The sequence below is a fragment of the Oncorhynchus masou genome, chromosome 29 (assembly GCF_036934945.1).
Source record: "Oncorhynchus masou masou isolate Uvic2021 chromosome 29, UVic_Omas_1.1, whole genome shotgun sequence".
In the NCBI taxonomy this organism is placed as follows: Eukaryota; Metazoa; Chordata; class Actinopteri; order Salmoniformes; family Salmonidae; genus Oncorhynchus; species Oncorhynchus masou.
In genome coordinates, this window is record NC_088240.1 from 100,600,216 (window position 1) to 100,612,544 (window position 12,329).

The 12,329-nt window shown below is 44.0% G+C and overlaps 1 protein-coding gene across 1 annotated transcript in view; it reads right to left on the reverse strand.

Moving 5' to 3' along the window:
* LOC135519880 (sperm-associated antigen 1-like) overlaps nucleotides 1–10,660 on the reverse strand; it is a 38,363-nt gene extending 27,703 nt beyond the window's left edge. The window contains exons 1-11 of the mRNA XM_064945081.1: nucleotides 10,575–10,660; nucleotides 10,182–10,340; nucleotides 9,779–9,938; nucleotides 9,362–9,484; nucleotides 9,197–9,270; nucleotides 6,961–7,073; nucleotides 6,653–6,758; nucleotides 5,166–5,296; nucleotides 3,164–3,285; nucleotides 785–839; nucleotides 197–262 (exon numbers count right to left, since the gene is read on the reverse strand). Of these exons, the coding sequence (XP_064801153.1) occupies nucleotides 197–262; nucleotides 785–839; nucleotides 3,164–3,285; nucleotides 5,166–5,296; nucleotides 6,653–6,758; nucleotides 6,961–7,073; nucleotides 9,197–9,270; nucleotides 9,362–9,484; nucleotides 9,779–9,938; nucleotides 10,182–10,333 (1,102 nt within the window). The 5' untranslated portion in view covers nucleotides 10,334–10,340; nucleotides 10,575–10,660. The remainder of the gene's footprint in view (nucleotides 1–196; nucleotides 263–784; nucleotides 840–3,163; nucleotides 3,286–5,165; nucleotides 5,297–6,652; nucleotides 6,759–6,960; nucleotides 7,074–9,196; nucleotides 9,271–9,361; nucleotides 9,485–9,778; nucleotides 9,939–10,181; nucleotides 10,341–10,574) is intronic.
* Nucleotides 10,661–12,329: the final 1,669 nt, after the last annotated feature.

Here is a 12,329-nt window from a genome sequence, read left to right on the forward strand (position 1 = left end):
GTCAGACACTTCTAACTGGTGGTCTCCAGGACTGGGCTGGAGGTCAGTCACTTCTAACTGGTGGTCTCCAGGACTGGGCTGGAGGTCAGTCACTTCTAACTGGTGGTCTCCAGGACTGGGCTGGAGGTCAGACACTTCCAACAGAGAGGTATAAGGGTTCAATCTCACTAAGTAGGTGAAGTGATCAGTCACTCACCTCTCTGCTCTTCCCGTATCTCATCCTCCTCCACTTCCTGAATCAGGATCTTTGTGCTTTTACGTTCTGTCTCCGGTGGACACTGGGTTAGTTTCTCATCCTCCTCCACTTCCTGAATCAGGATCTTTGTGCTTTTACGTTCTGTCTCCGGTTGACACTGGGTTAGTTTCTCATCCTCCTCCACTTCCTGAATCAGGATCTTTGTGCTTTTACGTTCTGTCTCCGGTTGACACTGGGTTAGTTTCTCATCCTCCTCCACTTCCTGAATCAGGATCTTTGTGCTTTTACGTTCTGTCTCCGGTGGACACTGGGTTAGTTTCTCATCCTCCTCCACTTCCTGAATCAGGATCTTCGTGCTTTTACGTTCTGTCTCCGGTGGACACTGGGTTAGTTTCTCATCCTCCTCCACTTCCTGAATCAGGATCTTTGTGCTTTTACGTTCTGTCTCCGGTGGACACTGGGTTAGTTTCTCATCCTCCTCCACTTCCTGAATCAGGATCTTCGTGCTTTTACGTTCTGTCTCCGGTGGACACTGGGTTAGTTTCTCATCCTCCTCCACTTCCTGAATCAGGATCTTTGTGTTTTTACGTTCTGTCTCCGGTTGACACTGGGTTAGTTTCTTATCCACCTCAAGCAGGAGTTTCTGTGGGCCAGGATGTGTGACGGAAAAGAAGATAAGAAGACTTGGGAAATAGTTCATCCCATTGTTCCATTACATTCAAAACACAGTCCAACGACATGTTATGCAGATGAAGACAGGTTGATACAACAGGAGCACCAGTCCGTACGATTCAGGACTTCCTGGACGTAACGTTCCTTTGAAATGTGACACGACTGAAGACAAGTTAAGTCCATATCCTTCATTCCAGGCCTGACGGTTACTACGGTCACGTCTGATGGTCGCTACGGTCACGTCTGATGGTCGCTACGGTCACGTCTGATGGTCGCTACGGTAACGTCTGATGGTCACTACGGTCACGTCTGACGGTCACTACGGTCACGTCTGATGGTCGCTACGGTACCGTCTGACGGTCGCTATGGTACCGTCTGTTGAATAAACAGGAGTCCTGACGGTCACTACGGTAACGTCTGACGGTCACTACGGTAACGTCTGACGGTCGCTATGGTACCGTCTGTTGAATAAACAGGAGTCCTGATGGTCACTACGGTAACGTCTGACGGTCACTACGGTAACGTCTGATGGTCACTACGGTACCGTCTGACGGTCACTACGGTAACGTCTGATGGTCACTATTGCACCATCTGATGAATAAACAGGAGTCCTGAAGGTCACTATGGTAACGTCTGCTGAATAAACAGGAGTCCTGATGGTCACTATGGTACCATCTGTTGAATAAACAGGAGTCCTGATGGTCACTACGGTAACGTCTGACAGTCACTACGGTACCGTCTGTTGAATAAACAGGAGTCCTGATGGTCACTATGGTACCATCTGTTGAATAAACAGGAGTCCTGATGGTCACTACGGTAACGTCTGACAGTCACTACGGTACCGTCTGTTGAATAAACAGGAGTCCTGATGGTCACTACGGTAACGTCTGTTGAATAAACAGGAGTCCTGATGGTCACTACGGTGATGGTCACTACGGTAACGTCTGACAGTCACTACGGTACCGTCTGTTGAATAAACAGGAGTCCTGATGGTCACTACGGTAACGTCTGTTGAATAAACAGGAGTCCTGATGGTCACTACGGTAACGTCTGACAGTCACTACGGTACCGTCTGTTGAATAAACAGGAGTCCTGATGGTCACTACGGTAACGTCTGTTGAATAAACAGGAGTCCTGATGGTCACTACGGTAACGTCTGACGGTCACTACGGTAACGTCTGACAGTCACTACGGTACCGTCTGTTGAATAAACAGGAGTCCTGATGGTCACTACGGTAACGTCTGTTGAATAAACAGGAGTCCTGATGGTCACTACGGTAATGTCTGACAGTCACTACAGTACCGTCTGTTGAATAAACAGGAGTCCTGATGGTCACTACGGTAACGTCTGTTGAATAAACAGGAGTCCTGACGGTCACTACGGTAACGTCTGACAGTCACTACGGTACCGTCTGTTGAATAAACAGGAGTCCTGATGGTCACTACGGTAACGTCTGACAGTCACTACAGTACCATCTGTTGAATAAACAGGAGTCTTGATGGTCACTACGGTAACGTCTGACGGTCACTACGGTACCGTCTGATGGTCACTACGGTAACGTCTGACAGTCACTACAGTACCATCTGTTGAATAAACAGGAGTCTTGATGGTCACTACGGTAACGTCTGACGGTCACTACGGTACCGTCTGATGGTCACTACGGTAACGTCTGACAGTCACTACAGTACCATCTGTTGAATAAACTGGAGTCCTGATGGTCACTACGGTAACGTCTGACGGTCACTACGGTAACGTCTGATGAATAAACAGGAGTCCTGATGGTCACTACGGTAACGTCTGATGGTCGCTACGGTAACGTCAGATGGTCACTACGGTACCGTCTGATGGTCGCTACGGTACCGTCTGATGGTCGCTACGGTAATGTCTGATGGTCACTACGGTATCGTCTGATGAATAAACAGGAGTCCTGATGGTCACTACGGTAACGTCTGATGGACGCTACGGTAATGTCTGATGGTCACTACGGTACCGTCTGATGGTCGCTACGGTAACGTCCGATGGTTGCTACGGTAACGTCTGATGGTCTCTACGGTACCGCCTGATGGTCGCTACGGTACCGTCTGATGGTCGCTACGGTAACGTCTGATGGTCACTACGGTATCGTCTGATGAATAAACAGGAGTCCTGATGGTCACTACGGTAACGTCTGATGGACGCTACGGTAATGTCTGATGGTCACTACGGTACCGTCTGTTGAATAAACAGGAGCCCTGGTGGTCACTACGGTAACGTCTGACGGTCATTACGGGACTGTGTGTGTGTGAGACACTAACAGTAGCAGTGATGTTCTGTGGTTCGGTCTGCAGGACGTTCCTCAGGTCTTCAGCAGCCCTCTGATAGTTCCCCTGTTGTTTCAGCACTGTGGCCCTGCGGAGGAGAGCTTTAAAACACAACGCTGTCAGTCAGGGACATGAGCTTTAAAACACAACGCTGTCAGTCAGGGACATGAGCTATAAAACACAACGCTGTCAGTCAGGGACATGGGCTTTAAAACACAACGCTGTCAGTCAGGGACATGACATGGGCTTTAAAACACAACGCTGTCAGTCAGGGACATGGGCTTTAAAACACAACGCTGTCAGTCAGGGACATGAGCTTTAAAACACCACGCTGTCAGTCAGGGACATGGGCTTTAAAACACAACGCTGTCAGTCAGGGACATGAGCTTTAAAACACAACGCTGTCAGTAAGGGACATGAGCTTTAAAACACCACGCTGTCAGTCAGGGACATGGGCTTTAAAACACAACGCTGTCAGTCAGGGACATGGGCTTTAAAACACGACGCTGTCAGTCAGGGACATGAGCTTTAAAACACAACGCTGTCAGTCAGGGACATGGGCTTTAAAACACAACGCTGTCAGTCAGGGACATGGGCTTTAAAACACAACGCTGTCAGTCAGGGACATGGGCTTTAAAACACAACGCTGTCAGTCAGGGACATGATATGGGCTTTAAAACACAACGCTGTCAGTCAGGGACATGGGCTTTAAAACACAACGCTGTCAGTCAGGGACATGAGCTTTAAAACACAACGCTGTCAGTCAGGGACATGGGCTTTAAAACACAACGCTGTCAGTCAGGGACATGACATGGGCTTTAAAACACAACGCTGTCAGTCAGGGACATGGGCTTTAAAACACAACGCTGTCAGTCAGGGACATGAGCTTTAAAACACAACGCTGTCAGTCAGGGACATGGGCTTTAAAACACAACGCTGTCAGTCAGGGACATGGGCTTTAAAACACAACGCTGTCAGTCAGGGACATGGGCTTTAAAACACAACGCTGTCAGTCAGGGACATGATATGGGCTTTAAAACACAACGCTGTCAGTCAGGGACATGGGCTTTAAAACACAACGCTGTCAGTCAGGGACATGAGCTTTAAAACACAACGCTGTCAGTCAGGGACATGGGCTTTAAAACACAACGCTGTCAGTCAGGGACATGACATGGGCTTTAAAACACAACGCTGTCAGTCAGGGACATGGGCTTTAAAACACAACGCTGTCAGTCAGGGACATGAGCTTTAAAACACAACGCTGTCAGTCAGGGACATGGGCTTTAAAACACAACGCTGTCAGTCAGGGACATGACATGGGCTTTAAAACACAACGCTGTCAGTCAGGGACATGGGCTTTAAAACACAACGCTGTCAGTCAGGGACATGGGCTTTAAAACACAACGCTGTCAGTAAGGGACATGAGCTTTAAAACACCACGCTGTCAGTCAGGGACATGGGCTTTAAAACACAACGCTGTCAGTCAGGGACATGAGCTTTAAAACACAACGCTGTCAGTCAGGGACATGACATGGGCTTTAAAACACAACGCTGTCAGTCAGGGACATGGGCTTTAAAACACAACGCTGTCAGTCAGGGACATGAGCTTTAAAACACAACGCTGTCAGTCAGGGACATGACATGGGCTTTAAAACACAACGCTGTCAGTCAGGGACATGGGCTTTAAAACACAACGCTGTCAGTCAGGGACATGACATGGGCTTTAAAACACAACGCTGTCAGTCAGGGACATGGGCTTTAAAACACACCTTATTCCCGCCTGCACCACTTTTCAATCAGGGCCCTTTGGACTCATTGGGTCCTCTTCTAAAGTAGTGCACTATATAGGGAATAAGGTTTCATTGGGTCCTGGTCTAAAGTAGTGCACTATATAGGGAATAGGGTTCCATTTGAGTACCTTTAATATTGTCTGGCTCTATCTCTAGTGGGTCAGTACCTTTAATATTGTCTGGCTCTATCTCTAGTGGGTCAGTACCTTTCATATTGTCTGGCTCCATTTCCAGTACTTTCTGACAGTCGTTGAGGGCATTGTGCCAGTGTTGCAGTTTGATCTCTGACTGGGCTCTGTTGTTGTAGCCGGCTACGGTTGGTACCACTGACAGACTCCTGGTGAGAACGAGACATGGAGAGAAGCAACCAAGACTTCACAAAATGGGACAAACACCAAATTGAGACTGCACGCAGAATTCTGCAAAAATATCCTCCGTGTACAACGTAGAACACCAAATAATGCGTGCAGAGCAGAAAATCCAGAAAAGAGCCGTTAAATTCTATAACCACCTAAAAGGAAGCGATTCCCAAACCTTCCACAACAAAGCCATCACCTACAGAGAGATGAACCTGGAGAAGAGTCCCCTAAGCAAGCTGGTCCTGGGGCTCTGTTCACAAACACAAACACACCCTACAGAGCCCCAGGACAGCAGCACAATTAGACCCAACCAAATCATGAGAAAACAAAAAGATAATTACTTGACACATTGGAAAGAATTAACAAAAAAACAGAGCAAACTAGAATGCTATTTGGCCCTACACAGAGAGTACACAGCGGCAGAATACCTGACCACTGTGACTGACCCAAAATTAAGGAAAGCTTTGTACAGAGAGCATAGCCTTGCTATTGAGAAAGGCCGCCTTAGGCAGACATGGCTCTCAAGAGAAGACAGGCTATGTGCTCACTGCCCACAAAATGAGGTGGAAACTGAGCTGCAACTTCCTAACCTCCTACCCAATGTATGACCATATTAGAGAGACATATTTCCCTCAGATTACACAGATCCACAAAGAATTCAAAAACAAATCCAATTTTGAAAAACTCCCATATCTACTGGGTGAAATTCCACAATGTGCCAACCAGTGAAGAACACACACCATTGTAAATACAACCCATATCTATGCTTATTTATTTTATATTGTGTCCTTTACCATTTGTACATTGTTAAAACACTGTGTATATATATATATATATATATATATATATATAATAATATATAATATGACATTTGTAATGTCTTTATTGTTTTGAAACTTCTGTATGTGTGATGTTTACTGTTAATTTTTATTGTTTATTTCACGTTATATATTCACTTTATATATTATCTAGCTCACTTGCTTTGGCAATGTTAACACATGTTTTCCATGCCAATAAAGCCCTTGAATTGAATTGAATTGAGAAGAGAGACGGACCTCATTGAGCAGTACTGAAGACTGGCTATTGGATGAGACCTTCCCACCGAGGGCTTGAGTAATATAAACATTGAATAAGGAAATATGACAGAGCTCCACGAGTATCGCTATGAATATAAATGTCTCTCTGCGGTTCGAAGCTGAACTCAAGACAAAGGAATTAAACCCATTGAAAATGCATTCACTAAAAGATACTAGCATCAACTTAGCTTGAAGGTAATGACCGTCCCTAAACCCTCAAAGTGAGACAGCTATGAGTGTTGAGTTATAGCGTCTGACCTTGTATAATACACCACAGCTTCTTCATAGTCGTTGGCCTTGAAGGCCTCGTTGCCTTTATCCTTCTCGCGGTTGGCAACGAGGAGTCTCCCGTGTTCAGTCAGCGCTACAAGAACATACACGTTCTATCAAGATGACTGAGCAACAATAGTCACACAAAGACCTACTTCAAAGTGTACATGAATTCACGATATATAACTACCGAACAACACAATTCATTTATTTACACTTTGTGTAACCGTTAAAACTAAATAGCATCTCTGGGACACTAACGACACAGTCTAATGAGAAACAAATATATCTTTCACCTGTTGTATCCATTTTGCTGCTGATTTTTGAAAGTCTAGAGTTTACAATTGCAGGGGGATCCTTTTTTGTTACATTTCCATCAATTTTATCACACTCCTTCTCGACATCAAACCTGCAATACAGAGTGATAACATTGATAATATTGTCTAGGCATGATTCCTGGATCCCATACACAAATTACACAGCAGGAAAAAACTACACTGGTCCCATTCTATATAATCAGGAGGAAGAACCTTCTAGAAACTCACTGGTCCCATTCTATATAATCAGGAGGAAGAACATTCTAGACTCACTGGTCCCATTCTATATAATCAGGAGGAAGAACCTTCTAGAAACTCACTGGTCCCATTCTATATAATCAGGAGGTAGAACCTTCTAGAAACTCACTGGTCCCATTCTATATAATCAGGAGGAAGAACCTTCTAGAAACTCACTGGTCCCATTCTATATAATCAGGAGGAAGAACCTTCTAGAGACTCACTGGTCCAATTCTATATAATCAGGAGGTAGAACCTTCTAGACTCTCTGGTCCCATTCTATATAATCAGGAGGTAGAACCTTCTAGACTCACTGGTCCCATTCTATATAATCAGGAGGAAGAACCTTCTAGAAACTCACTGGTCCCATTCTATATAATCAGGAGAAAGAACCTTCTAGAAACTCACTGGTCCCATTCTATATAATCAGGAGAAAGAACCTTCTAGAAACTCACTTGTCCCATTCTATATAATCAGGAGGTAGAACCTTCTAGACTCACTGGTCCCATTCTATATAATCAGGAGAAAGAACCTTCTAGAAACTCACTTGTCCCATTCTATATAATCAGGAGGTAGAGCCTTCTAGACTCACTTGTCCCATTCTATATAATCAGGATGTAGAACCTTCTAGAAACTCACTGGTCCCATTCTATATAATCAGGAGAAAGAACCTTCTAGAAACTCACTTGTCCCATTCTATATAATCAGGAGGTAGAACCTTCTAGACTCACTGGTCCCATTCTATATAATCAGGAGGTAGAACCTTCTAGACTCACTGGTCCCATCCTATATAATCAGGAGGTAGAACCTTCTAGAAACTCACTGGTCCCATTCTATATAATCAGGAGGTAGAACCTTCTAGACTCACTGGTCCCATTCTATATAATCAGGATGTAGAAGCTTCTAGAAACTCACTGGTCCAATTCTATATAATCAGGAGGTAGAACCTTCTAGAAACTCACTGGTCCAATTCTATATAATCAGGAGGTAGAACCTTCTAGACTCACTGGTCCCATTCTATATAATCAGGAGGTAGAACCTTCTAGAAACTCACTGGTCCAATTCTATATAATCAGGAGGTAGAACATTCTAGACTCACTGGTCCCATTCTATATAATCAGGAGGTAGAACCTTCTAGAAACTCACTGGTCCCATTCTATATAATCAGGAGGTAGAACCTTCTAGAAACTCACTTGTCCCATTCTATATAATCAGGAGGTAGAACCTTCTAGAAACCCACTTGTCCCATTCTATATAATCAGGAGGTAGAACCTTCTAGACTCACTGGTCCCATTCTATATAATCAGGAGGTAGAACCTTCTAGACTCTCTGGTCCCATTCTATATAATCAGGAGGTAGAACCTTCTAGAGACTCACTGGTCCAATTCTATATAATCAGGAGGTAGAACATTCTAGACTCACTGGTCCCATTCTATATAATCAGGAGGTAGAACCTTCTAGAAACTCACTTGTCCCATTCTATATAATCAGGAGGTAGAACCTTCTAGAAACTCACTTGTCCCATTCTATATAATCAGGAGGTAGAACCTTCTAGACTCACTGGTCCCATTCTATATAATCAGGAGGAAGAACCTTCTAGAAACTCACTGGTCCCATTCTATATAATCAGGAGGTAGAACCTTCTAGAAACTCACTGGTCCCATTCTATATAATCAGGAGGTAGAACCTTCTAGAGACTCACTGGTCCAATTCTATATAATCAGGAGGTAGAACATTCTAGACTCACTGGTCCCATTCTATATAATCAGGAGGTAGAACCTTCTAGACTCACTGGTCCCATTCTATATAATCAGGAGGTAGAACCTTCTAGACTCACTGGTCCCATTCTATATAATCAGGAGGTAGAACCTTCTAGAAACTCACTTGTCCCATTCTATATAATCAGGAGGAAGAACCTTCTAGAAACTCACTTGTCCCATTCTATATAATCAGGAGGAAGAACCTTCTAGAAACTCACTTGTCCCATTCTATATAATTACGAGGCAGAACCTTCTTCTGTGCAGTTTTCTTCTGTCCATTTGAAACTGTATTCTGCAACACAATTTAGAATGTTCTAGTCATTTTCCTACTATTGTCTGACAACACAAAATAATAGTGTTTCCTTATAAAACAGAGGCTTTACCTGCTTGAGAGGAATAGAGCAACTTGATCCACGTACTGGGGGTAGATTCTCCGTTTCAAGATCATGGAATATAGATTGTTGTTTCAGCTCAGTTTCACTCATTTTGGCATCTGTCTCCCACTTCTGTAAAAGTGAAAAGAGTGTGGTTAGGTATTATTAGGTTAAGTCTGCTATATAAGGATGTGTGTATCGGTCTCATTACCTACAGCTACACAACTATGGTATTACTACTAATACAAAAGTCTCAATACTACTAAGTCAATGATCTCTGTTAACCCAGAACTAAAATCTTGAAATCATTTTTGCTCAGATGCTTGACGTTTAACGTCGTCTCTCCACGACAGATTACAAAGTCAAATTGGCACAGTGAGACACCACAAAAACGTTGAGACAACGTCGCGTGGCAAAGGACAGCACCTTGAGTTCGTCAGTGATCTGACCCCATTCATCTCCAGAGAAGCAGGCGGCGGTGGCTGGGGGGTTGTCCTTTCTGAGGGCACGACTTTTCGGGTCCAACCTCTCCAGACGACTCTCACAGAACTCTATCAGATGGGGATAGATACCCTCATCTCCAGACCTGTCGTAAAATAGTTGACAGTGAATTTCAGAACATCTTATCAGGATAACACAGAGGTGTTCACTTGTCTGGCATAACACAGAGTCCTCAGGAACAAACAACAAATAGCACGTTGATCCCCATTTCAGTTCTGAATTAGTTTTGTACTATTTGTGTTAACTCTTTTGTCCATTTCTCGCTTAGATTGTTATGTTGAAAACCACCAGCTGTAGCCTAAACCTAACTTTCCTCTGAATCATTTACCTTAGCACCCCCAGAATCTTGCCCAAGTATTTCACATCAGTGCATTTGTCAACGTAGCCGTAGTCTAGGTGATCCACTGGAACTGCTGCGGCAGAAGGGGTCCCCGCTGGCACCTCTTGAGTTAGAAGTGAAGAAACTATCTCTGCATTCATGGCTGACCTGTTGACGACAACAGCAACAACAAAATGTCTATGCGTTACTAAAGCGACATTTACTAAGTCGTGGCTAAGTTTAGTAGCTACTGCCTGGGTCCTGCGGCTCCGTGTTTTGACAACAATACTAGCTCGCTGAAGTTAGCAGTTTGGTTTCACGTTACTGTCAGTGAAGATAGTTAAAAAAAAAAAACAACCTTTATTTAACATGGATGGTTGAAAAGTCAATGTCCTTACTCACCAAACAACAACCCGTGTCACGGGGGGAATGAGAAATTGTATATATTTAGAGAAATAATAACTCGCTACGATGTAAAGTTATCTTGCGACCTGTGTGTGTGTGTATCTCATCAACCGAGCAACTCCACGCGTTTCGTTACTATGGTGACCAGTGTACCCGGTACGGTGGCCGCAGGGGGGTGCGATTCTGCTTGTTTTGTGGAAGAGACAAACATCTTTGGCGCTGCAGGTAGTTACTTCCTCCAGTAGATGACGACGTCACGTCAAAGATTGACATCTACCAGTACTGTACTCTCTATTTAACAGCAACAAATTAACACGGCACACACACGCGCACCCTATTTTTGCAGACATTGGCTCCTTTGATCAATCAGGTTTGATACTTGTGTTGTTGTTGCGGAAAGGTCTGCAGGGCGCCGGTATCCCCCCACCTGCACTTACTGACAAATGACCTGTTGTTGACAATCCATCAACGTCTGGGCCAGTCTTGGATTTTCTTACGAGGAATAATAAACAAACAGTTATAATTAGTAATATATTCCAAGTTACTTGAACTATAAACTGGGGAAAGAGAAATCACCAGTACATATGAGTGTATGACTGGAACGAACTTCAAAAATCGCTGAAGCTGGAGACGTATATTTCCATCACTAACTTTTAAACATCAGCTATCTGAGCAGATAACCGATCGCTGCAGCTGTACTTAGTCCATCTGTAAATAGCCCACCCTATCTACCTACCTCATCCCCATATTGCTTTTATTTACTTTTCTGCTCTTTTGCACATCAGTATCTCGACTTGCACATCATCTGCTCATCTATCACTCCAGTGTTATTTTGCTCAATTGTAATTACTTCGCCACTATGGCCTATTTATTGCCTTACCTCCTCACGCCATTTGCACGCACTGTATAAAGACATTCTTTTTTTTCTCTTCTATTTTCTATTGTATTAATGACTGTAAGTTGTGTTTACTCCATGTGTTGTTGTTTGTGTCGCACTGCTTTGCTTTATCTTGGCCAGGTCGCCGTTGTAAATAAGAACTTGTTCTCAACTGGCCGACCTGGTTAAATAAAAAAAGGTGAAATAGAAGTATGATCCACCAGGTGGATTTTCAGAGAGTGGGTTTTCCTGAATGAGAGTATAGGGGGCGGAGTTTATCAACACCATCTTACCTAAACTCCTTCCCTAATGTAAAGAGAGAGAGAGAGAGAGTAGAGTTGAGGGTCTTCATTTTATCCAGACAGTGTCTAACGCATGGTTAGTGTGCGGAGCACAACAGTCCGTTGTCTTGGGCATGACGGCGACTAGCCATGCATAAACAGACAGGGCAGACAGACAACAGGAAATAATGGGCTCCAGCTATACCTCATAAACAACCAGCTTGTTGTTCTGTTCATGTTTTATCCAGCCAGTCGCTGTCTGAGTTGACCGAGTATCGACCGTTCGCATCTAGTCTCAGTCTTCTTTCCATATTTTCTCTTCATCTCTCCTCTCTTTTTCTTCTTCACCATGGGATGTTCTTCGTCCAGCACACAGACTGTCGATGAGGAGAAGAGACCGGGGACAAAACCCGAGGAGTCAATGGAGACACATTTGGTGAGTAACTTATATTTTTGGGGTCAGTTGACAGTGACACTTTAAAAAAAAGTTTTGTCAAAATGTGTCAAAGTAACCCGTTTTTCCCCCCAATTCAGAATAGTTGTCACACTGCAGAAGGTTGTGTTATAGGCATTGATTTTGTCTTACTTTTAAAC